Source organism: Nerophis lumbriciformis, linkage group LG10 (genome assembly GCF_033978685.3).
Source record: "Nerophis lumbriciformis linkage group LG10, RoL_Nlum_v2.1, whole genome shotgun sequence".
Taxonomy (NCBI): domain Eukaryota; kingdom Metazoa; phylum Chordata; class Actinopteri; order Syngnathiformes; family Syngnathidae; genus Nerophis; species Nerophis lumbriciformis.
The window spans coordinates 4,884,843-4,911,935 of NC_084557.2; the positions used below are offsets into that span (position 1 = coordinate 4,884,843).

General features: G+C 41.7%; 1 protein-coding gene and 1 pseudogene across 5 annotated transcripts in view; one reads left to right on the forward strand and one right to left on the reverse strand.

The window, feature by feature from the left end:
- The window catches only part of cep290 (centrosomal protein 290), a 100,439-nt gene that overhangs the window by 72,386 nt on the left and 960 nt on the right, over positions 1-27,093 (forward strand). For 4 of the 5 annotated variants that reach the window (XM_072913895.1, XM_061970401.2, XM_072913896.1 and 1 more), the window contains 21 exons: positions 633-744; positions 815-1,270; positions 1,347-1,511; positions 3,308-3,406; positions 3,480-3,611; positions 8,679-8,945; positions 9,033-9,140; positions 9,215-9,414; positions 9,533-9,746; positions 11,415-11,552; positions 11,618-11,830; positions 11,905-12,021; positions 12,099-12,241; positions 20,361-20,516; positions 20,627-20,738; positions 20,870-21,472; positions 21,676-21,795; positions 21,958-22,041; positions 26,309-26,467; positions 26,528-26,647; positions 26,766-26,935. In XM_072913895.1, coding sequence (XP_072769996.1) covers positions 633-744; positions 815-1,270; positions 1,347-1,511; positions 3,308-3,406; positions 3,480-3,611; positions 8,679-8,945; positions 9,033-9,140; positions 9,215-9,414; positions 9,533-9,746; positions 11,415-11,552; positions 11,618-11,830; positions 11,905-12,021; positions 12,099-12,241; positions 20,361-20,516; positions 20,627-20,738; positions 20,870-21,472; positions 21,676-21,795; positions 21,958-22,041; positions 26,309-26,467; positions 26,528-26,647; positions 26,766-26,935 — 3,888 coding nt within the window. The remainder of the gene's footprint in view (positions 1-632; positions 745-814; positions 1,271-1,346; positions 1,512-3,307; positions 3,407-3,479; positions 3,612-8,678; positions 8,946-9,032; positions 9,141-9,214; positions 9,415-9,532; positions 9,747-11,414; positions 11,553-11,617; positions 11,831-11,904; positions 12,022-12,098; positions 12,242-20,360; positions 20,517-20,626; positions 20,739-20,869; positions 21,473-21,675; positions 21,796-21,957; positions 22,042-26,308; positions 26,468-26,527; positions 26,648-26,765; positions 26,936-27,093) is intronic. The other variant, XM_072913898.1, reaches the window with a different exon arrangement.
- The window catches only part of LOC133612796 (centrosomal protein of 290 kDa-like), a 73,598-nt pseudogene that overhangs the window by 9,064 nt on the left and 37,441 nt on the right, over positions 1-27,093 (reverse strand).

Consider the following 27,093-nt stretch of genomic DNA (forward strand, 5'->3'; position numbering starts at 1 on the left):
AGTCCATAGTGGGGCCAGCAGGACACCATCCCGAGCGGAGACGGGTCAGCAGCGTAGAGATGTTCCCAGCCGATGCACAGGCGAGCGGTCCACCCCGGGTCCCGACTCTGGACAGCCAGCACTTCATCCATGGCCACCGGACCTGTGCCCCCCCCCCTCAAGGAAAAGTCTTTAGGCAGTTGCTGTGAAATAGTAGTCCGTGTGCAGATGGAGAGATTGCGTCTTTTCATGAACCGGAAACCTGTCGCTTAGTAGGAGCCATTTTGTGGTCTTTACAGATGTAAACACACAAAGGAAATGAAACGTAATATCCGCGCGCTTCTTCTTCTTCTTCTACGCGGGCGGGTGGTTGCTTACAGTAGAAGAAGAAGCGCTTCCTGTTCTATGGGGGCGGGTGCTTACCTTGGCGGTTGCTTGCGTAGAAGAAGAAGCACTTCCTCTTCTACGGGGAAAAAAGATGGCGGCTGTTTACCGTAGTTGCGAGACCGAAACTTTATGAAAATGAATCTTAATATTAATCCATATATAAAGCGCACCGGGTTATAAGCCGCACTGTCAGCTTTTGAGTAAATTTGTGGTTTTTAGGTGCGGCTAATAGTGCGGAAAATACGGTATTCATTTGTCTTTGTCAGGCTTCGAGAGGTTTCTGACATTGCTGTGAAACAAGCCTCAGCTTTTCAGGCTAGGCAGCTGTCCAAAGACAAGGAAGTAGAATCTTTGAGGAGACAAATCCTAGACTACCAGGTAATGTTTTTAGGATTCAAGCTCTGGTTTTCTTGTGTTGGCCCTTGAATCTCTCCATTCTTCTCTTAAGTCGCAAACGGATGAGAAGGCCCTCATTGCAAAGCTCCACCAACACATTGTGGCTCTGCAACTCAGTGAGTCGGACGCTGTGGCCAAGCTAAAGGCTTCCGCCTCTCACATGGACCAGCTTGAGGCCTTCAAGCAGCGCGCCGAACAGCGACTGGACGCCAGCGAGCGCGCTCTGTTCCTCGCTCGACAGGAGGGCAGGAATCGCTCCAAGCACCTGCGACAGACCGTCCAGTCCCTTCGCAGGCAGTTTGCGGGCGCCCTGCCGCTTCAGCAGCAGGAAAAGTTCTCAATGACCATGGTAAACCTCCTGGAGGACAAAGCAAAAGCACACGAAGAGAAAAAAAAGGCCAAGGAAGAGCGGCGGAGGGCAGAGGGTCGGGCAGAAGAGCTGGAGCTGAGGCTTGGAGAGTTGGAGGAGCTCATTTCAACTCTGAAGGATGTAAAAGGGGCTCAGAAGGTCAGTTATCTTTACCTAGGTTTGCTAGAATCAATCACTGTCTGAGGTCAGTATGGTAATGGTCATCATAAAACAGGTCACCGAGTGGCACAAGAAGATGGAGGAAGCCCGTCTGCAGGAGCTGAGAAAAAGTAGGGAGGTGGAAGTTCAAAAGGGGGAGATCAAGTACCTGAAGAACCTGGTGGAAGAGCAGGAGAGAACCATCCACTCACTCGGGGAAAATATTGTGCAGCTTAACATGGTGACAACTTTGATTATTTTATTGATGATTTTAATGAGTCATCACCAGTGTTGGGACTAACGCGTTACTTTGTAACGCGTTACTGTAACGCCGTTAGTTTTGGCGGTAACTAGTAATCTAATGCGTTATTTTTGTAGTAACTCAGTTACCGTTACTACATGATGCGTTACTGCGTTATTTTACGTTATTTTTTATGTAGTATCGGCTAGAAACTGAGGATCTGAGTGTGTTTTATTCCAGCGAAGCAGAGACGTGCTTCTGATTCTTCCTCTGCGCTCTCTGTGTGTGTGTGTGTGACTGTGTGTCTGAGTGTGGGAAGGGGAGGGGAGGGGGGTGCGCAATACAACGTAAACCGTTGGCCAACAAAAAAGTAACCACAGAACACTACGACTATACGGTATAGTGTTCTGTGGTTACTTTTTGGTTGGCCAAGCGGACGTGACGACAGGCTGTCCCCACTCAGATCCGCACGGACCGGGAGGGGGCGTGCCTTAAGTCCGGCTGGAAATCGGGAGAAATTTGGAGACTGGTTGTCCCAGGGAGAGGCACTGAAATTCGGGAGGGTTGGCAAGTATGAGATATTCTCACTTCTTTTCTTTTGTCGAGCACAAAGAAAAGAACATTTTAGTTAAAACAACAATTCAAATCTGCCTGGTTAGGCTCTGTGTATGTCACGTGTGCCTTCCTTAGGTGAAGCCAGGTTTACAGCTATGTTGTTGATCGATTGATTGATTGAAACTTTTATTAGTAGATTCCGTACAATTGACCACTAAATGGCAACACCCAAATAAGTTTTTTAACTTGTTTAAGTCGGGGTCCACTTAAATTGATTCATGATACAGATATATACTATCAAATATATACTAACATCATAATACAGTCATCACACAAGATAATCATCAGGGTATATACATTGAATTATTTACATTATTTACAATCCGGGGTGTGGGATATGGAGGGGGAGTTAGGTTTGGTTGGTATCAGCACTTCAGTCATCAACAATTGCATCATCAGAGAAATGGACATTGAAACAGTGTAGGACTGACTTGGTAGGATATGTACAGCAAGTAGTGGACACAGAGAGAGAGATCAGAAAGTATAAGAAAAAGTGTCTACATTTGATTATTTACAATCCGAAGAGGTATTATGTGGAAGGGAGGGTGTTAGTTTAGGGTTGTAGTTGCCTGGAGGTGTTGTTTTAGTGCGGTTTTGAAGGAGGCTAGAGATGCCCTTTCTTTTACACCTGTTGGGAGTGCATTCCATATTGAAGTGGCATAGAAAGAGAATGAGTTAAGACCTTTATTAGTTCGGAATCTGGGTTTAACGTGGTTAGTGTTAAGTGTTATTATGCTGTTTGTTACTTATGTATGTTATGTTGCAGCTATTTAAAATAGTTTTGTCAATTTGTTGTGGCCTGAAATAAATTGGCCCTTTGAAACATATCTTTGTCTTTGTGTGTTGTATGTAGAGCACATTGCTTAGCAGAGTTCAGTGATGCAAATGCATGTCAAGTTGATCAACAGATTGTATTATTCTCCAGTGCAATAACAGTACTGAAATTAAGGCTAAAAGGGCATTAATGGGAGCTTTAAAAAAAAAAGTAGAAGAAGTAACTAAATAGTTACTTTTCACAGTAACGCATTACTTTTTGGTGCAAGTAACTGAGTTAGTAACTGAGTTACTTTTGAAATAAAGTAACTAGTAACTGTAACTAGTTACTATTTTTCAGTAACTAACCCAACACTGGTCATCACTAATAGCCATGATTGTAAATTGTTGTCTTTGTCTTTGCCAAGATTCAAGAAGAGCACCAACTTGCATGGGATCAGCGAGAGTTGGAACTGGAACATCAGCTGGACCAGTATGAGAAAGAAGCTCTATGTGGCGCTAAAAAGGTTCGTTTTGAATCCTATTTTCTAAAGCCTCTTTTTATAGCTCGTGATCAACTTTTTCTGGGCTTGTGCTCAGTTGGAAGACGCAGCAGGCTTCCCAGACCCGGGTCTGCCTCCTGCTCAACAACTAGAGTTGGCTTTGAGAAGAATCCGACAGCAGGCTAGCACCATTTCAGATGCAACGGCTGCCTGCAAACATTTGGAAGAGGTACTGTATATTAGGTCTGCACCATTTGGAGAAAAAAAACGAATTGCCTTTTTTTCTATCCAAAATTGCGATTCGATTAGCTGTTTTTATATTTTATACATAAAAATGTCTAAAAGTGTGACGATAAGGAGTGATGGAAGACATGTTACTTCTAGACTGCCATTCAACATATTCTTGTCTCTTTAGAACAATATGCAATCTTCTAATATTTGTCTTTACGGATCAAGGCATTCTCGCTCCTTCGTAAATGTTAGAAATTGCTAATATTGCCCATCAACATTATTACCACAACGAGACATTTGGCTTTGGAATCGTATTTTCTCCTCTTCTTTGCCGCAACTTCTCACTAGCGAGTAGCAAGACTGTCTGTGCTTCCTGTGTGTGTAAAGCTGGCAGCAGGGCCGGCCCGTGGCATAGGCCGTATAGGCAAATGCTAAGGGCGCCGTCCATCAGGGGGCGCCACGCCAGTGCCACAAATGTAGGAGAAAAAAGAAAAAAAAAGTTGGTACTATTATTTCTAAATACAAAAAATAACCCCACGTTAATTAAAATGCAAAGTAAAGCCTATATAATAGAAATATTATTTGTTACAACATTACCCCCCCCCGGTGCGCCCCCTCCCTTCCCGTATCATGACTCTTTTTGGACGTCACCACATCAAAAAATCAACACAAGATGTCAAAACGGCCAAAACTGTCAGGTGCCCAGGGAAGAAAAAAGAGAAAAGAAGAGGAGGAGAAACGAGAAAAAGACAGAGGTAGCAGGTAGGTAACGTTCAATCAATCAATCAATCAATCTTTATTTATATAGCCCTAAATCACAAGTGTCTCAAAGGGCTGCACAAGCCACAACAACATCCTCGGTACAAAGCCCACATACGGGCAAGGAAAAACTCACCCCAGTGGGACGTCGATGTGAATGACTATGAGAAACCTTGGAGAGGACCGCATATGTGGGTAACCCCCCCCCTCTAGGGGAGACCGAAAGCAATGGATGTCGAGTGGGTCTGACATAATATTGTGAGAGTCCAGTCCATAGTGGATCCAACATAATAGTAAGAGTCCAGTCCATAGTGGGGCCAGCAGGACACGTTAGCCTACATGAAATGATTTGTCTGTTACAGAATGTGATAGTAACCTGGCTTTTTAGCATTAAGCTAATGTTACATGACTCGGCAATTGCTAATCAATAAATAGCTAGTTCTGTTTTAACGTCGGGTTAATATTGTGGAGGGGGCTAAATTGTTATGGAAAATAATAATGTAACGTTAGGTAATTACAGTACTCCCACCTTACATTCCTCAGGGACATTTGTATTAGATCTTTTAAGCAGGTGTTTTTGTTTACATTGTTATTGCCTTCTGGTTAGCTAATGTTTGCCCTGCAGGTAATAGTCACTTTTCCACCCCTTTATATATTAGGTATAGTTGTAAGCCTAGTTGTTAAAGTGCACATCATTAATGTTAATTAAGCAATATGTATGTAAAAAATATTGTATTTCATATATTCATTTTTTATTTTTTGCATTCATTTATTTATTCATATTTTTTTTAATCTTGTTAACTATTCTGATTATTAATTTGCTTTCTTTAAGTAAAAAAAAGGTCAAAGACAAAGCTATTCGGTTTCTTGTGAGTATATACACTTCACTGCCGATGTGGGGGGGGGCGCCACCTAAAATCTTGCCTAGGGCGCCAGATTGGTTAGGGCCGGGCCTGGCTGGCAGTCTTGCTCTCTGCCCACCGAGACAAAAGTTGTGAATGACTAAAAAGAGGGCTCACTGTGTTCAGTTCATTCTGCTGTTAAATAAAGGTGCTGAGAGCGATGCACAGAGTGAGAACACTTTCTCCCTGTTTAAAGTGAGAGAGAAACAAACAAGACGCTCAATAATTCTGTTTGGCAAACATGTCTGTTACTCAAATGTTGGTGACAGGGGAGAAAAAAAAAGAGCCTCCTTCGCTTATTTATCGCACTAATTAAAACCTTGATGTCGATGAATCTTCCAGCCCTACTGTATAGTCTATGTACGAAAGCCAAAAGCAGTGAAGTTGTCACGTTGTGTAAATAGTAAATAAAAAGAGAATACAATGATTTGCAAATCCTTTTCAACTTATATTCTATTGAATAGACTGTAAAGACAAGATATTTAACATTCGAACTGGAAAACTTTATTTTTTGCAAATATTAGCTCATTTGGAATTTTATGCCTGAAACATGTTTCAAAAAAGCTGGCACAAGTGGCAAAAAAGACTGAGAAAGTTGAGGAATGCTCATCAAAGACTTATTTGGAACATCCCACAGGTGAACAGGCTAATTGGGAACAGGTGATTGGGTATAAAAGCAGCTTCCATGAAATGCTCAGTCATTCACAAACAAGGACGAGGCGAGGGTCACCACTTTGTCAACAAATGCCTGAGCAAATTGTTTAAGAACAACATTTCTCAACCAGCTATTGAAAGGAATTTCACCATCTACGGTCTGTAATATCATCAAAAGGTTCAGAGAATCTGGAGAAATCACTGCACGTAAGCCATGATATTACGGACCTTCGATCCCTCAGGCGGTACTGCATCAAAAAGCGACATCGGTGTGTAAAGGATATCACTACATGGGCTCAGCAACACTTCAGAAAACCACTGTCAGTAAATACAGTTGGTCGGTACATCTGGAAGTGCAAGTTAAAACTCTACTATGCAAAGCAAAAGCCATTCATCAACAACACCCAGAAACGCTACACTTCAAAGATGGACTGATGCAAAAGTGGAAAAGTGTTCTGTTGTCTGACGAGTCCACATTTCAAATTGTTTTTGGAAACTGTGGACGTTGTGTCCTCTGGAACAAATAGGAAAAAAAAAACACCCGGACTGTTGTAGGGTCAAAGTGTAAAAGCCAGCATGTGTGATGGTATGGGGGTGTATTAGTGCCCAAGACATGGGTAACTTACACATCTGTGAAGGCGCAATTAATGCTGAAAGGTACATACAGCTTTTGGAGCAACATATGTTGCCATCCAAGCAACGTTATCATGGACGCCCCTGCTTATTTCAGCAAGACAATGCCAAGCCATGTGTTACAACAGCAGGGCTTCATAGTAAAAGAGTGCGGGTACTAGACTGGCCTGTCTGTAGTCCAGTCATTGAAAATGTGTGGTGCAATATGAAGGCAATATTATGTCAGACCCACTCGACATCCATTGCATTCGGTCTCCCCTAGAGGGGGGGGTTACCCACATATGCTGTCCTCTCCAAGGTTTCTCATAGTCATTCACATCGACGTCCCACTGGGGTGAGTCTTTCCTTGCCCTTATGTGGGCTTTGTACCAAGGATGTCGTTGTGGCTTGTGCAGCCCTTTGAGACACTTGTGATTTAGGGCTATATGAATAAACATTGATTGATTGATTGAAGGCTAAATATCAGAAGGGAGACTGTTGTACATCAAGCAAGAATGGGAAAGAATTCCACTTCAAAAATGTGTCTCCTCAGTTCCCAAACCTTTACTGAGTGTTGTTAAAAGGAAAGGCCATGTAACAGTGGTTAAAATGCCTCTCTAACAACTTTTTTGCAATGTGTTGCTGCCATTAAAATCCAAGTTAATGATTATTTGCCCCAAAAAATGAAGTTTCTCAGTGTGAACATGAAATATCTTGTCTTTGCAGTCTATTCAATTGAATATAAGTTGAAAAGGATTTGCAAATCATTGTATTCTCTTTTTATTTACCATTTACACAACATGACAACTTCACTGCTTTTGGGTTTTGTAAATCAAGGTCAAGGTTCAAGGTTCAACTTTATTGTCCCCGCGGGGAAATTTGTCTTGGGCACAGTGCATCATTGCTTTCTTAACATACCCAAAAACAACAGAACAAAAACACAAGCACAGACACAACCACAACCATACAACTAACATTTAAACATCAGAACATGGAGCTTGATAGACATAGGTGGCACTTTGATGTAGGCATAAAATCTACAGTATGGAGATAAAGATAAAGTACCAATGTGCATTGCACTAGAGCTCATGGATAAAGTGCTGTGTGCTAAAGTGCTTAGTTCTAAAGTGCTATGTGCTATGTGCTAAAAAAGTGCTAACCTATGTATTAAAATTCTATTGCACATTGTTGGTCAGCTTAATGGAGGCTGGAACAAATGATAATTTAAGGCGGTTAGATTTGCATAGTGGGACCCGGAGTCTTCTCCCTGATGGCAGGGTTCCATATTCAGGAAAGAGTGGGTGTTGTGAGTTGGAAATAATTTTCTTAGCTTTTTTCCTAACTGCCTGCTCATAGATGCTCTGTATAGGCTCATATTCTTTCCTCCCTACGATTTTCATTGCCGTTTTATGCATGCCGGCCAGTTTGCTTTTTAGCTTAACGGTTAGGTTGCCAAACCATGAGGTGATCCCGTATCTAATGATGCTCTCTACAATGGCACGGTAGAAAATCATCATGATATGGCTGCTTACGCCGTACAATCTTAATCTTCGCAAAAAATATAGCCTCTGTTGTCAATATGTGTCTTCCAGCAGAGATTATCATCAATATGAACCCCTAAATATTTATATGAGGATACCTGGGTGATTTCCTGATTTTTGATGACCACTGGCTCATGGTCAGTCACTTTCCTCGGATCCAAAACCATTTCCTGTGTCTTGGTCACATTTAAAATAAGATGGTTAGTGTCACACCACCTAATAAATAGGTCTATCTCGTCTTGGTACACAGAGGGGTCCGTATCCTTGTGTAGAAGGCTTAGGAGCACGGTATCGTCCGCAAATTTCACCATATAATTGTTAGGGTGCACAGTCCTACAATCATTGGTGTACAATGTAAATAGTGTTGGTGATACAACGCAACCCTGTGGGACGCCTGTGTTGCAGTGTTTGGTGTCTGACAGTGTTCTGTTGACCTTCACTTGCTGTGTTCTGTTTGTTAAAAAAGAGTGGAACCATTTGATCAAGGTGGAGTTTACACCCATGTCTTTGAGCTTCTCTAAGAGTATGTGAATTTGTCTTACGAGTCTTGCTCCTAAATCCCACACAACGTGTGTGGTGTAATTCCTTCAAATGCAGAAATTAGAGGAGAAAGAGGCCGCCCTGAGGAAGTCGGAACAGAACGTTGTGTCCAGAGACAAAGTCATCAACGAGCTTCGTCTTCGTCTCCCGGCTGTCGCTAGTAGGGAACGTCTCCTTGCGGACGCTTCTGAGCATGACGGGGACTCGGGCAGCCAGGCTGCACGCAAGCTGGCCCATAAGACGGTCAAAGATCTCCAATGTCGACTTGACAAAAAAGAGGAAGTGGTCAAGAAGTACCAGAATCAGCTGAGCCAAGTTTCAAAGGTACACTTGTGAAACATTCCTTCATGGTCAGGCACCCTCCCATTAACCAACAAATAAACATTCTTTTGCTCATTTTCCTTCTTTCAGAGTCAAGAAGAGATGATTAGGAGGCATGATGAGGAGCTGAGAACGCTGTATCACAAGCTGGACTGGAACAACGACAACACCCTGGACCGCCTCAAACAGCAAGCAGTGGTACTGATAGACATCCGTCCATGACAAGTGAATGATCTTCAGCTGGACTCTTTTGTGTCCTGTCCTTCCTGCAGGAGATGATGAAGAAGCCCAGTATCACGATACCGACGTCCAAACATTTGGACCGCCTGGCTGAGTTGGAGCAGACGGTAGCAGAACAGGACCTGTCACTCTCGTCCGTCACCATGAAGCTGAAGCTGGCCACCGCAGAGTTGGAGCGACAGAAGATCGCCATGGAAACACAGGCTAGCAAACACTCGGATGAGATGTTGAGGTGATCCATGTTTCTGTAGGACAACACAGCTCTCAAGAAAAATGCTATTTTTTTTCCATTATCCTCACAATCAAATGATCTAAAGAAGCACCGCGCTAACAGTGTGGACTCACTGCAGGCTGAAGGAGTCTCATGCCATGGAGGTGGAAGATCTGACCATTGAGACCACAGATCAGAGGGGCCAAATAATGGAGATGAAATTGGAGATCAATTCCCTCCAAAATGAACTGGAGACCCAAAAGGAGGCCAATGTTCTGTCGCCCAGCAACACAATGAAGAACTTGGTGGAACGCCTTAAATCTCAACTGGTCCAGAAAGAGAAACAAATCAAGGTGGTGATCAGCATGATTTAAGTCAGTGTTTTTCAACCACTGAGCTGCGGCCGTGAGATACAGTCTGGTGTGCCGTGGGAGATTATCTAATTTCACCTGTTTGGGTTAAAAATATTTTTTGCAAACCAGTAATTATAGTCTGCCAATTATGTGTTGTTATTGAGTGTCGGTGCTGTCTAGAGCTGGGCAGAGTAACCGTGTAATACTCTTCCATATCAGTAGGTGGCAGCAGGTAGCTAATTGCTTTGTAGATGTCGGAAACAGCGGGAGGCAGCGTACAGGTAAAAAGGTGTCTAATGCTTAAACCAAAAATAAACAAAAGGTGAGTGCCCCTAAGAAAAGGCATTGAAGCTTAGGGAAGGCTATGTAGAACAAAACTAAAACTGAACTGGCTGCAAAGTAAACAAAAACAGAATGCTGGAGGACAGCAAAGACTTACTGTGGAGCAAAGACAATGTACATCTGAACATGACATGACAGTCAACAATGTCCCCACAAAGAAGGATAAAAACAACTGAAATATTCTTGATTGCTAAAACAAAGTAGGTGCGGGAAATATCGCTCAAAGGAAGACATGAAACTGCTACAGGAAAATACCAAAAAAAGAGAAAAAGCCACCAAAATAGGAGCACAAGACAAGAACTAAAACACTAGACAGGAAAACAGCAAAAAACTCAAAATAAGTCAGGGTGTGGTGTGACAGGTGGTGACAGTACACCTACTTTGAGACAAGAGCTATATTGATGCATGCTTGGTTATGCTTTAAAGTCATATCCAACAATTGCGACAACGACTTTTTACTGTCAACTGAGTTTTGTTTTTTAATTATTTCTGCTGGTGGTGTGCCTTTGGATTTTTTCAATGCAAAAAATGTGCCTTGGCTCAAAAAAGGTTGAAAAACATTGCACTAGTGTACCGTGAGATACAGTCTGGTGTGCCGTGGGAGATTATGTCATTTCACCTGTTTGGGTTAAAAATATTTTTTGCAAACCAGTAACTATAATCCGTAAATGTGCCGTTGTTGAGTGTTTGTGTTGTCTAGAGCTGGGCAGAGTAACCTTGTAACACTCTTCCATATCAGTAGGTGGCAGCAGGTAGCTAATTGCTTTGTAGATGTCGGGAATGACGACAATGGTTTGCAGGTATAAAGGTGTTTAATGCTTAAACCAAAAATAAATAAAAGGTGAGTGCCGCTAAGAAAAGGCATTGAAGCTTAGGGAAGGCTATGCAGAACTAAAACTGAACTGGCTGCAAAGTAAACAAAAACAGAATGCTGGACGACAGCAAAGACTTGCAGTGTGTGGAGCAGACGGCGTCCACAAAGTACATCCGTACATGACATGACAATCAACAACAAAATAGGAGCGTAAGACAAGAACTAAAACACTACACACTCCAAATAAGTCTACTTTGAGACAAGAGCTATATTGATGCATGCTTGGTTATGGTTGGAATTCATATCCAACAATTGCGAGAACTACTTTTTATTGTCAATATCGGCTGCTGGGTTTAATTTGTTAATGTTTTCTGCTGTTGGTGTGCCTCAGAATTTTTTTAAATGGAAAAAAATGTGCCTCGGCCCAGAAAAGGTTGGAAAAACACTGATCTAAGTGACTTGTCTCCAATGTGGTGCAACCATTGAAGGTTTGAAGACGCTTGTTTTCACAGGCTCTCAGTAAGGTTCTGTTAGAACTGCGCACACAGATGACCTCTGCTGCAGAGCAGCAAGTTCTAGCCGGTGCTGCACAGACCGAGGAGAGGCTCAATGTGCAGAAGTTGGTGGAGAAGCACACTAAAGACTTGAAGGTGCTTGCACATGTTGCATCTCATTGCAGTGAAACACACTGAACCTCATGTGCTCTCCAACCAAGGCTCAGGTGCAGGGACTGAGTGACGAGCTTCAAGATGCGAAGGAGTCTGCCAGAAGAAGTGAGAACACAATAAAAAAGGAGGTGGAGCGCTTAAACCAAGAACTGCACAGGAGCCAGAACAATCGGAGAAGCCTTCAAGCTCAAAAAGAAGCAAAAGAAGAGGAAATCCAGGAGCTCCAGAAGCAGGTCAAGAGGCTCAGGAGCTGCATTCAGGTAATCATTGCTAAGGATATGTGAAACATTCACAACACTCTATTACAGTTCTGCACAAAATCCTGCTCAATTAGAATCAAGCTGCTCCTGAGGACAAGGTGCCAACCACCGAACATTTGCAGAAGAAGATCAGGAAGCTGGAGTCGGATTTAGAGAAAAGTGCTGACACCAGAAAAGTTGACCGGGCAAATGTTAGTAAACGATCCTTACATAGAACCTTTCACACAAAACAATAACAATGACATGCGTCTCCATTTGTCTTTGACAGAACAAGGAGGACACGTTGCTGTGGGAGGAGGCTAAGAAATGGCAGTCCAAGCTGGAGAAGGTGAAAAATACTCTGAAGGACAAGGAACAGGAAAATGAATCCATGTCTAAACAGCTCAGTACCATCAAAGACCTCTATGCCAGGTCAGTGTGCACAGTTCTGCATCTACGACTCCTTGAAGAAGTCACATCACGATACTTCTCTACATTGAAACACTTCCTTGTGCTCTCAAACCTTGTTTACCAAGTACCACCATAACGACCAAAATTAGAATACAGTAGCATAGCAGGCCTACGTATTCATTTATTAAACAAGGATATTCAACATTTTGACCACTGTAACATTACACACTGTTTGAATATAGGAAGATACAAGACTCTACTTTAATCAGGTGTTTCTTTGGCTCACCACTAGGTTTGACAATCACTGGTCTCTCTCTCTCTCTCTCTTTAGTTTATTTGGAACATGAACACACTTACATCATAATACATCACACAATTTCATATCATTTCATTTTACATCATGGAGTAGGAAGAAGCAAAGCTTATTTAATCCTACCCCTTTCCCACTACAGAGCGTTTACAAATATATAGAATCATTTACTGACCTTTTTATATAATAAAATAACATCTATGAATTAGTATACAACAGTTTTGTAATATGTAATTAATTAATTAATTCAGTCATTATTAACATACTGAGATGAAGAATATCTTATTTTCAATAAGGTTGAAAGTATTTCTCATAATTCTTCTTTTTTGTACTCTGTAAGCACTATTATTTTGAACAACCTCTTAAACTGGATCATATCAGTACAATTTTTAACTTCTTTACTTAATCCATTCCATCATTTAATTCCACATACTGATATGCTAAAAGTTCTAAGTGTTGTACGTGCATATAAATGTTTTAAATTATTTTTTCCTCTAAGGTTATATTTCTCCTCTTTATTGAGAAGAATTGTTGTACATTCTTTGGTAGCAGGTTATAGTTTGCTTTGTACATCATTTTAGCTGTTTGCAATTTTACCAAATCACCAAACTTTAATATTTCTGACTTAATAAATAAAGGGTTTGTGTGTTCTCTATATCCAACATTATGTATTATTCTAACTGATCTTTTTTGTAACACGGTTAGCGAATGTAGCGCACATTTGTAGTTATTTCCCCATATTTCTGCACAATAAATCAGATATGGTAACACTAGCGAGCAGTAGAGAATATGTAGTGATTTTTGGCCCAGGACATATTTTGCTTTATTAGGGCCCGCAATGGCCCATTGCAAAAGGACTCATGCAATGGGACATAAGGACCTATTGTTATTCGTTCGTTTTATTCTTTATTCTTTATTATTCTTCCGCCGCCTCTTTGAGCACTAATTTGACCCACTTAACATGCTTCAAAACTCACCATATTTGACCCAACCATCAGGACCTGCGAAAATTGTCTTTTAATAAAAAAACTGAACCGCAAAAATCAAAATTGCGCTCTAGCGCCCCCTAGGAAAAAACAAAACTAGACTGCCTGTAACTCCCACTAGGAAGGTCGGAAAGACATGAAACAAAAACCTCTATGTAGGTCTGACTCAGACCTAACTTTCATAATGGTACATTCTCGGGCTAAAATCTACAGGAAGTTGGCAATTCCCCCTTCAAGACAAAAAAGTACTAAAAACAGTCACTTTTGCCTCTTTGAGCTGTAATTTGACCCCCTTAACATGCTTCAAAACTCACCAAACTGAACACACACATCAGGACTGGCTAAAACTGTGATCTAATGAAATAACCTAACCCCAAATCTAAAAATTGTGCTCTACAGCAATTTTTTTATAAAACGCACAAAAAACTGCTCCTCGGATGAAAAATCTGCCTGTAACTCTCCCTGGGAAGGTCGGAGAGACATGAAACAAAAACCTCTATGTAGGTCTCACTTAGACCTACATTTCATAAATTGACAACCCCCAGCAAAAATCAACAGGAAGTTTGCTATTCCCCCTTCAAAACATTTTTTTTGGAAAAACCGGTCACCTTCCTTCAAAATCTATCTCCTCTGAGCGCGTTTGTCGTTTCGGCTTCAAACTAACACAGGAGAGAGATTAAACCCTTGTGTATAAATTAACAGAACAGTTTTTTTTATAACTGCTCCGGTTTTGATTTTATGAGCCTTCAAAGAACCGCTGCGCTGATGCTGCTGCACTGCTGTTTTTGTAAGATGGCTGCTTAAAAGCAGGAAGCACCAACATGCCCACACAATGCAGACAAGGTAGGTACACTAGACAAAAGTCTTGGGACACTTCAGACTACAAGTACACAAAAGTATTGGGACACTTAGGACTAGCACCTGCCAAATACGCGGGCCCGAACAACGCTGCTTGCAGCTTTAATTCTTTATTATTCTTCCGCCGCCTCTTTGAGCACTAATTTGACCCACTTAACATGCTTCAAAACTCACCATATTTGACCCACCCATCAGGACCTGCGAAAATTGTCTTTTAATAAAAAAACTGAACCGCAAAAATCAAAATTGCGCTCTAGCGCCCCCTAGGAAAAAAAAAAAACTAGACTGCCTGTAACTCCCACTAGGAAGGTCGGAAAGACATGAAACAAAAACCTCTATGTAGGTCTGACTCAGACCTAACTTTCATAATGGTACATTCTCGGGCTAAAATCTACAGGAAGTTGGCAATTCCCCCTTCAAGACAAAAAAGTACTAAAAACAGTCACTTTTGCCTCTTTGAGCTGTAATTTGACCCCCTTAACATGCTTCAAAACTCACCAAACTGAACACACACATCAGGACTGGCTAAAACTGTGATCTAATGAAATTGTCAGGCTTGTCCCTGACAGTTTGACTGTGTTTTAGTTTTTTCTCTGAGTTTGTCTTAGTTTTCTGTCCAGCACTTTTATTTTGTCTTTATTTCCTACTTGTCTCCCTGAGTGCTGTGTCCCCTCAGCTGTGGCTGATTGGCACCTGGCCACACCTGGTGTCAATCAGCCAGCTGCTATTTATACCTGCCCTACCCTCCAGTCACTGCTGGATCATTGTCATCACTACCTGATTGTCATTGCCGATGTCATTGTAGTGTCTACCTGTCCTTGTCGCTGTCGTCATAGCGGTAAGCTGTTCCTTATAGCTATTTACGGTTGGTTTCTCCTAGCTTCTTGTTTTCCTGTTAGCCAGATCCTGTTAGCCGTTTGCTATTTCCAGTTTTTCTGTTTTCTGGTTCCTGTTTCCATTTTGCCTGTTCCTAGTTTGTGTTTTTACTTTATTTCGAACATTAAATCATGTTTTCCCGTATAACGCCTTCCGCCTTCTCTGCATCTTGGGGTTCGCATCCTACAAACTCTGACAGAAATAACCTAACCCCAAATCTAAAAATTGTGCTCTACAGCAATTTTTTTATAAAACGCACAAAAAACTGCTCCTCGGATGAAAAATCTGCCTGTAACTCTCCCTGGGAAGGTCGGAGAGACATGAAACAAAAACCTCTATGTAGGTCTCACTTAGACCTACATTTCATAAATTGACAACCCCCAGCAAAAATCAACAGGAAGTTTGCTATTCCCCCTTCAAAACATTTTTTTTGGAAAAACCGGTCACCTTCCTTCAAAATCTATCTCCTCTGAGCGCGTTTGTCGTTTCGGCTTCAAACTAACACAGGAGAGAGATTAAACCCTTGTGTATAAATTAACAGAACAGTTTTTTTATAACTGCTCCGGTTTTGATTTTATGAGCCTTCAAAGAACCGCTGCGCTGATGCTGCTGCACTGCTGTTTTTGTAAGATGGCTGCTTAAAAGCAGGAAGCACCAACATGCCCACACAATGCAGACAAGGTAGGTACACTAGACAAAAGTCTTGGGACACTTCAGACTAAAAGTAGACAAAAGTATTGGGACACTTAGGACTAGCACCTGCCAAATACGCGGGCCCGTCCAACGCTGCTTGCAGCTTTAATTCATTATTGAAATGTTTTTTGCCACCTTATGTTGTATGTTTTGTATATGAGATTTCCAGTTCGTTTGATCATCTATTAAGACTCCCAAAAATCTAGTTTCTTTTACCCTTTCTATGTCTACCCCGTCTACATAACATGTACCATATTTTCTGGTCCATAGGGCGCACTGCCGGGTCTAGTCAGGTCTATTTTCATACAAAAGGCGCATTAAAGGAGTCATATTATGATTTTTTTTCTAAATGTAAAAGACGTCCTTGTGGTCTACATGACATGTGATGGTGGTTCTTTGGTCAAAATGTTGCATAGATGATGTTTTACACATCATCTTCAAGTCACTTTCTGACAGTCGCTTCAGAATGCGCCGTTTTGTGGGCGGTCTTATTTACGTGCCTCCACTTGGACAGCGTCTTCTCCCCGTCATCTTTGTTGTAGCGGTGTAGCGTGCAAGGACGGGAGTGGAAGAAGTGTCAAAAGATGGCGCTAACTGTTTTAATGACATTCAGACTTTACTTCAATCAATAACGGAGCAGCATCTCCTCATCCGTGGCTCACCGAAGAACAACAACAACGCCCGAAATGTGTCCCGTGAAAAACCGTCTGACCGGAACTCTCTAATAACTAAAGTTCCTTGGGTGAATAATGTAAAGTCACTACACCGCTATGTTTTAGCGCTTTCATGGTGAGTTTACTGACAGTTATAAGTAAGAACTTTACACTACTTTATATTAGAAATGGCAACAGTTTTGCATAATATTGCGAAACAAAACGCCAGATAATATGTCTTACCTTATACACACACCACAATAATACTCCTATGTTGAAGCACAGTACAATCCATCAAGCGGTGCGGCTTCATAGCTTACCAAAGTCCTACTAAAACATCGTGATAGATTTTTGAGTGCGTTGTGTAATGTTCTATATTCTCAATGGAACATTTAAAGTTTTGGTGTTGTTTACTGGCATATCTCTTATGTGCGACTGCCTTCTACTGGTCACACTTATATATGGTACATGGTGTAATGATAATAGCTTCAAGGTCGGTAAGCACAACCAGAATTATGCTGTACATTAGGCGCACTGTCAATTTTGAGTGCGCAGTAGAGTCCGAAAAATACGGGAATTAGAAATGTTGTAGTTTTTATCTTCCATAACGAATCTACTGACAGATATAAGTTAGAAATATACACTACTTTGTATTAGAAATGGCAACAGCGGAGGATGCATGTGCATGTACGAGCCAGTCTGCCCCACAACAAGAGGATAGAGAAAAAAAAGGAACTTATTGACTACAATGGTGGACTTAACCAAATCTCTTTGGGGAAATTCCTACCATATTTGGATAATCTGCCAACGTCAAAACGTCACATGTCGGAGCAAATCTAAAACGGCTTGTTTAGAGCAAGATTGTTTTATAAACATCTCCGCCATGCCTCCATGCTTTGGTTTCACATTTGCAGGACTTATACAGATCCCAAACACACACAAAAAGGTACCAGTAGGTTAGTAAAGTGGTGTTTGCATAATATTTCCCCTTTTAAAGGAGAACTGTACTTTCTTGAAATGTTGTCTATCATTCACCATCCTAATGTGAGAAAAGCACACATAAGTTTATCTTTTTAATGCATTTTAAATTGTAAATAAAAGGCAGCTAACGATGGAGGTAATGAGGGTCACTCGAATTCACCTATAAAGCCCTCTAAAAAACGTCCGAAAACCTCCATCAATGTTTTATATACACGCTGTAAGTATATATGTCATGTAGTAACATTCATAATAACATGTAATATATACATGATGTAAGTATATATGTCATGTAGTAACATTCATAATAACATGTAATATATACATGATGTAAGTATATATGTCATGTAGTAACATTCATAATAACATGTAATATATACATGATGTAAGTATATATGTCATGTAGTAACATTTATAATAACATGTAATATGTAAGTATATATGTCATGTAGTAACATTCATAATAACATGTAATATGTAAGTATATATGTAATGTAGTAACATTCATAATAACATGTAATATGTAAGTATATATGTCATGTAGTAACATTCATAATAACATGTAATATATACATGATGTAAGTATATATGTCATGTAGTAACATTCATAATAACATGTAATATATACATGATGTAAGTATATATGTCATGTAGTAACATTCATAATAACATGTAATATATACATGATGTAAGTATATATGTCATGTAGTAACATTCATAATAACATGTAATATATACATGATGTAAGTATATATGTAATGTAGTAACATTCATAATAACATGTAATATATACATGATGTAAGTATATATGTCATGTAGTAACATTCATAATAACATGTAATATATACATGATGTAAGTATATATGTCATGTCGTAACATTCATAATAACATGTCATATATACATGATGTAAGTATATATGTCATGTAGTAACATTCATAATAACATGTAATATATACATGATGTAAGTATATATGTCATGTAGTAACATTCATAATAACATGTAATATATACATATTTTACCCCCCGTGACCCTGAAAGGGATAAGCGTTAGAAAATGGATGGATGGATTTACATATTTTGATCAATGTAAGCATAAGGTAGACGCATCACAACGTTCACTTTCTCTTCAACAACAACACTACTAATCATGGCAGACTTGATGAGAGACAGCAAACATAATCAAACAATCACTTACTGTACAATGTCTGCTCTCACTGGGATAAAGACTGATGGCATGTTTATATCTTCCCCTTTACATCAACAATTTATCATTTAAAAAAAAAGGGTGGCCACAAATGAGCGTCTTTTCGTGTCTTTCTGGCCATCTCTGGGTCTAAGTTGGATGTCAAAGTTAACCAACTTGTGGGTTTATGTCCACAACCTTCTACTATCCAGGCTTGATTTATCATCTCGAATGAACTTTCACCAACTCAGAGGGGATGCAGCAACTCAATATAGCAGCATAAGCTAGTTAGCTCTCTGTGATCAATGTGCCGCTAAAAGTAGTTCCTCTGTGTTGGCGCTTATAATAACAATCTTACTAATACTTGGTTAACATTCAGGTCACAACATGTGAATGGAATATTGTTGGTGCTTTTTAGATGTTTTGGAACAAAATGGCTAACTCCCATTAGCTGCATTGCTAGCCTCCTTGAACGAGCCAATGATGACAAATGAGAATGCATAAAACAATAAAACACTTGTGTTCATGTCTTACATCATTGTGAATGACGGGCAAAATTCCCCATGAAACGTGCAGTTCCCCTTTAAGCTTTGAAAACTCACTTGTTATTTTTCATCCGATGCTGCCCAGAGATGACTGTGTTATGGAAACGGGTGTATTTTGACTTTGTCCAGGACCAAGGAACACGGAGAAGACCATTGTGTGTTTCTGCTCTGCAGAACCAGCAATAGATTTGATCCATCCATCCATCCATCTTCTTCCTCTTATCCGAGGTCGGGTCGCGGGGGCAGCAGCCTAAGCAGGGAAGCCCAGACTTCCCTCTCCCCAGCCACTTCGTCCAGCTCTTCCTGTGGGACCCCGAGGCGTTCCCAGGCCAGCCGGGAGACATAGTCTGCCCAACGTGTCCTGGGTCTTCCCCGCGGCCTCCTACCGGTCGGACGTGCCCTAAACACCTCCCTAGGGAGGCGTTCGGGTGGCATCCTGACCAGATGCCCGAACCACCTCATCTGGCTCCTCTCGATGTGGAGGAGCAGCGGCTTTACTTTGAGCTCCTCCCGGATGGCAGAGCTTCTCACCCTATCTCTAAGGGAGAGCCCCGCCACCCGGCGGAGGAAACTCATTTGGGCCGCTTGTACCCGTGATCTTGTCCTTTCGGTCATAACCCAAAGCTCATGACCATAGGTGAGGATGGGAACGTAGATCGACCAGTAAATTGAGAGCTTTGCCTTCCGGCTCAGCTCCTTCTTCACCACAACGGATCGATACAGCGTCCGCATTACTGAAGACGCCGCACCGATCTGCCTGTCGATCTCACGATCCACTCTTCCCTCACTCGTGAACAAGACTCCGAGGTACTTGAACTCCTCCACTTGGGGCAAGATCTCCTCCCCAACCCGGAGATGGCACTCCACCCTTTTCCGGGCGAGAACCATGGACTCGGACTTGGAGGTGCTGATTCTCCAATAGATTTGAGTGTCTGGAAATAAAGCAATGGGCCCGAGGAACCTTTGATTCTATGAAATGGAATTTGAGTTCCAGTATGCAGCAATGGTTGTTGAGGATTTGTGTGACGAGTTTCTGTTGTGTGATCGTGTACTCAGGCTGGAGAAAGAAAAGCATGTACTGCAGAAGAAGACCAGGTCTAAAGGAGTGACCGCTGATCAGGTGGCGGGCGTGAGACGAGATGAGCTGGAGAAGGAGGTCACGGAGCTAAAGGCGAAGAACACTGAGCTGGAGACTCAGTTGTTTACCATAAAGTACAAAGTCTTCTTCTTTCAGTCAATCTGGGTTTTTATTGTGTCTGTTAAAACTGTATTATGTGGGCATTATATTGACCTAAAGCCTTCATTTTGGAGCAATCTTACAGGCAGCAACAGGCTCTAACTCGTGACCGTGTGGTGGAGGATTTGACCCAGAGGAACCACGACCTTGAGGAGAGACTCGGAGCCTTTGAGAACAAGACACCCGACCAGTCGTCTGTGAGTGCTACTCTGTCCACTGAAAAGACACACACACATCAGGTCTATGATATCTTTGAGGGCCTTCCTTCATCCCTTTCCTCACGTTTTACTGTCCTCCTTCATCTATCTCCTCTCTTGACCGCCATCAGTCGGATTCCTCACATGAAAAAGGGAAAATCCCACAGGCTTTAAACGGCATTCACACTGTTACTTTTGATGTTGAGGATGGGTCATCACGTTGTCCTGATGAACCACAGGACTGCTCAATGAGCCTTCAAACTCAAAGAGACACCTGTGACCATCAGAAGGAGTCAAACAAAGAACAGCGGGACTTAGAATCTCACAGCAACACTGAAGAAAACCATATTAGCCCTAAGGTGACTACAGCTGTTGAAGAGGATGCAGATGGGACTGAAAGGCAGCAAATTGAAGGCAAATCAGAGGATGATGCAGAAGGTTCTGGAACTCCCTCTGCAGGAGTAGGTGAAGCCAAGGATGATAGAGAACTGACATGTCAAGCTAGCGCTAACAATGAGGACAACTGCGGACAAGGAGCAGAACAGCATGAAGGGACTGAGCAAGATGTTGATCTGACCAGCATGGCAGCGACACATAATCCAGACGAGTCTTGTTCAGCCGTACCAGATGTGAACTCCAGCAAGAAAGTGAGCCAAAACCGTGGCAGTGTTCTCAGGAAACAAAAGGATGATGACGTGCAACGAAGACAAAGCAGATTGCAAAGATATCCGAAGGTACTCCTAGCCTTGGTTTCCCAGTGTTGTGGTTGTATTATTAGTGGTAGCAATCACACCTGTGAGTATTCCCTTGTGGATTTCAGGTGCTAAGAATTCCCATAGTGTGTATGTGGAAGCACCAGTCGTAAAGTCAAGGTGGCCTCGGTCCTTGTCAAGCTCTTTGTCTCAGACTGACATATGGTGTCTTTGCCTCGCTTCAGACAGAGACTCCATCACGACGACTTCAGGACCTCCAGAAAGAAAACCTCAAGTTGGCCTCTGAGAATTTGGAGCTCCGCCTCCAACTGGCACAGGTCGACATTGACCTTCCAAGACTCAAGGTACATGTTAACCCATGGACGGATAGATGCTGCTAGTTTACAAAACAAGATCTAACGTTTGGTATGTCCCACAGAGGAAAGATAGTCTGCCTCAAACTGTTGGATTATTCTGCTTGAGGGTTTTTAATCGCCTTGTTTTTGTGATTGCTTTTTTTCCCCCAGAGTAAAGTTGCAGACCAGGAGGAGATGTTGAGTGCCCTGAAAAAGGAAAACTCTGATTTGCAGAAGAGATTGGCCAATACCAGAGTAAGTTCATTGTTAGAAGATGCTTTTGCTAAAAAAAAAACAACATGTCAACTTACGAGCAGGATTCGTTCCGCTATTAAGCTTGTAACTCAATATGTCAAAGCAGCCCCGCCCATTGAAATGAATTGAAATCAATTGGTGCATGACTAGGGATGGGTACCACATTCGGTACTTTTATAGGCACTGACCCAATTTCATGGGTACTACTGATTATCCAATCACATGAAATCAAACGGTGCCATACCTTTGTTGCATGCATACTTGCCAACCTTGAGACCTCCGATTTCGGGAGGTGGGGGCGTGGTCGTGGGTGGGGCGGGGGGCGTGGTTAAGATATATATATATATAAGAAATACTAGACTTTCAGTGAATTCTAGCTATATATATATATATATATATATATATATATATATTTATATATATATATATAATACTTGAATTTCAGTGTTCATTTATTTACACATATACACACACATAACACTCATCTACTCATTGTTGAGTTAAGGGTTGAATTGTCCATCCTTGTTCTATTCTCTGTCACTATTTCAGAACACACACATTATACAAATATACATTATAAAATCAATAAGAAAGCGGGAGCTCTAATTTGGGAGTCTGAATTAGGATCAGAAGTTCCTATATAAACATTGCACACTCACGTCGCCTTTTTGTGCACTGGATTCATTCACAAATACAAACTACAACTCACAAACACTTTAGAGTTAGGCTCCACCATCAGAATGTGTACTTAAACTTATAAAGATCACATGGACATTATTCAGTGAGTTGATTCACCAAAACTAACCTGTTATACAGGAGGAAAAAGCACACAGGACGTTTCAATTGTTCACAGACTGGTCGCTCTCATCAGAATGACAAGACACTTCCGGTCTGCAGGTGATAGCATTCAATTGGGAAGAAACGCCCTACTGCCCCCTACTGACCAATGTGAATACTGACAAGTGTGTAATGACAGCTCCAAAAACGAATTCAAACCACAAAATAAAATAAATAAATCAACACAAAAATGTGACACATTATGGGCAGTGTTGGGTTAGTTACTGAAAAGCAGTAACTAGTTACAGTTACTAGTTACTTCATTTCAAAAGTAACTCAGTTACTAACTCAGTTACTTACACCAAAAAGTAATGCGTTACTGTGAAAAGTAACTATTTAGTTACTTCTTTTTTCTTTTTTTTTTTAAAGCTCCAATTAATGCCCTTTTAGCCTTCATTTTAGTACTGTTATTGCACTGGAGAATAATACAATGTGTTGATCAACTTGACATGCATTTGCATCACTCAACTCTGCTAAGCCATGTGGTCTACATACAACACACAAAGACAAAGATATGTTACAAAGGCCAATTTGTTTCTGACCAGAACAAATTGACAAAACTATTTTAAATAGCTGCAACATAACATACATAAGTAACAAACAGCATAGATGTAAAGCAAGAAAGGCACACACTACATACACAAAGTCTAACTAGGCATTTTCTTCCTCAAGAAATTCTTATACAAAATCATGTCTGAAACCCAGAACACACTACACATTTCCCCAGTTTTAGTTTAGAGATAAGAAAGATTGGCCTGGCCCACTAGGATCCCTCTTTATGTTTGTGAACTTTATAGTCTATACATTTAGAGTGATGTGATAATCAAACACTCTAGAAGTCTAGAATGAAAGAGTATATAAGAGAATTGACAGCAACGTTCCCTCTCAGGAGCGCGCATGTGCAATTGCGCACTGCTCAAGCGTCCTCTGCGCACGGCAAATCTATGCCATGCACAAAATCTAATAAAAAAATAAGCGCATAACAATTTTCGACACGACACGGACACGACAGAGAAAACCGTTTTCGTCATCATTGTTCAAATATTGTAACGTCTGTCGAGACGCTTTGAGGACATGAATTCCATCCATCACTTTACTGAGCAAAACTCTTTACTGTCGGCCATAAACACATCACCAAAACATTAGTAAAAAAAATGATATCTAGCAAAACTGGTCATTTTCTGCAGTACAAACCAGACCAAAAGCAACTTTGTTATATCAACAGCAGCCGCTCGCTCTCTCACGTGCGCCAACACTTGCACATATGGCACTTAGCCAGTGATGCGTTTACAGCCACACAAAAAGTCGGACAACTCCAACACCACACAAAGTGTCATTCCAGGTCGTTACACTATGATTTACCAATCAAATGTGTGCTTATTCTAGTGTCATTTATTAGGAATCTTAATTTATAAATATTAATCATTAAATGCTGTTAGTATATTAAATAAATAGTAATAAAAATATATTTTTTACAAACAGGAAGTTGCAGGAATGTACACATGATCCCCTGCTTACATCTCATTGTGCAACATGTGAATGTTTTAATGGGAACTAAATGCAATGTCTGAAAGGGTTACAAACTATTTCCAAAGCAGGACCTCCACCCAGACAAACAATACAAGTACACAGTTCATGAAAAACAATATTTGTTGTTATTGTCATTATAAGTGGGCCTAAACACTTATATTAGAAATGGAAATGACTGCTGTCATTTGATTATAATAATAAGAGAATGTTGTCTGTCTATCTGTGTTGGCCCTGTGATGAGGTGGGGACTTGTCCAGGGTGTACCCTGCCTTCCGCCCGAATGCAGCTGAGATAGGCTCCAGCGACCCCGAAAGGGACAAGCGGTAGAAAATGGATGGATGGATGGAGATGTAAGTTGTTATTTAGTGAGGTTTGGGACAGGTGTGCTGCTGGTGTAGCCACAGTGTGCACGTCTAAAGTTGCTCACATGGACTCCACTCAATGCTCAGGGACTTTTTGCATTTGCTCACACACATGAACAATTAGAGGGAACATTGATTGACAGAGTGTGTGTACCTTCAGTGCTGAAGTGGCATCAGAGTCTCTGTCTCTCTTTACTAGCTTCGTCGAAGCATGTTGCTATGTAGCTTGTTTCAGCAGATTTGAATTGCTGTTTTGGGCAGTAGATGGCATCTTTGATCCAAAGCACAATTTACATTTAACTAAAATGTTATTTTCTTTGTGCTCGACAAAAGAAAAGTAGTGAAAATATCTCCATGTTAGCAAACTCGACTTCTGGCTCCGCCATGATCAGACACGCCCCCCCCCCCTCGCTCCCCACACTCACACTCAGACACACCCACACAGAGCGCATGTCTCTCTCTCTTCTCCGGCTTGTGACACAAGAAGAATCAGAACGATGACAAAGCAGCGCTCCGATAAAACACACTTTATACTACATAAAAAGTAACGTAAAATAACGCAGTAACGCATGTAGTAACGGTAACGGAGTTACTGAATATAAAAAAATAACGCGTTAGATTACTAGTTACCGCCGAAACTAACGGCGTTACAGTAACGCGTTAGTCCCAACACTGATTATGGGTGGGTCACATATGCATGTACAGTAGACAGGGGCGCCGCTAGGGATTTTGGGCCCCATGAAAAGAATCTTTACAGGACCCCCAACACAGTGTCATTATTTTTTCTGTATTATAATTTCATCATCATTAGGGGCCTCTCTGGGCCCCCCTCCATCACGGGCCCCTAGAATCCGTCTCCTTTACCCCCCCCCCCTTTTCGGTGCCCCTGACAGTAGATAGAAGTATTGTCCTGTTTAAAAGTGTCACAACATTGCTGTTTACGGCATACGAACTGCTTTACGGTAGACGAAAACTTGACTGCTGTTGTTGTGTGTTGTTACCGCGCTGGGAGGACGTTAATGAAACTGCCCAACAATAAACCCACATAAGAAACCAAGAACTCGCCCTCGATCATTAGCTGTTTATATTGTGGGAAAGTGGACGTGTGAACAGGCTGTCAACACGTCACTCAGGTCCGCATGGAGCTGGAGGGGGCGTGGTCTCCAGCTCCGCCTGAATTTCGGGAGATTTTCGGGAGAAAATTTGTCCCGGGAGGTTTTCGGGAGAGGCGCTGAATTTCGGGAGGGTTGACAAGTATGGTTGCATGTGACGTCACGTCCGCTTGCAGACTAAACAGCGGCTCACGTAAACAATCAGTCAACATCTAAGTCATGTTGACATTTTTAACACCAACATGCTTGGTAGAAAACACTCAAACGTAAAGTGACTTCTGCCGTGTACGACTTGTGTGTCTGTACAGCGATTTGAACGTGTAAAACATTTGTCTGTAACTCCCGCTTGCCTTTCTTTACACCCACCACTAGTGGGCGCCTTAACCACAATGCTTGTACCACAATACTTGTACTTTCCCTCATCAGTGGTGCGACAGCAAGAAAAGTGTGCCTGAGCTTGAGAAGAGCATCATCTTGATGAAGAAGGCGATGGAAAGAGTGCAGAAGGAAAACGAGCGGCTAAAGAAAACCTCTCCAGCTCCCCATGTGGACCAGACCTTGGAGCAAGAACACAAAAGACTTCAGGTTGATAGGCCTTGTGCACGAGTCCCACAACTGGCTACAAAAACACATTCTCTTGTCTAGGTGGAACACGACAAACTGAAGAGTCAACATGAAGCTGAACTCCGCAGGTTTGAGTCCAAATGCAAAGGACTGGAGAAAATAGTCCTGGAAAATGAGCGACTTGGAAAGCAAGTCAAGAAGGTATCAAGTTTGTCACTGAGATGGAACGCTCCTGACTGAGGAGATAGAAGTGAAATTCTCATGAGCTAAATGCATGTCGGCCGAGGAGTAGCATGACCTCATTTCCTTTTGTTCTCAGGAGATGGAGGTCGCAGAAAAACTACGACTGGCCAAGACCAGTGCAGAGTTAACGAGTGAGAAACTGGAGGCAGAGCTGGAGAAGACCAAGCAAAGACTCCTGGACGCTCTCTCCAGGCCCATCACGGAGGATTCTGGCAGCAAGGCCATGAAGTCATCTGTGGTGACTCGGTTAGTTGCTCTCAAGTTCTTTCCCAAACATTAGAAACCTGATGTCTCTCTGCTTCCACCTGCTGAACCAACAAGTACTCATGTTCTTAGTCCAAGACTACATCTGACCAATCGAAAACTAGATCTGACAATCTAATTCTAAGACTAGATGTGACCAA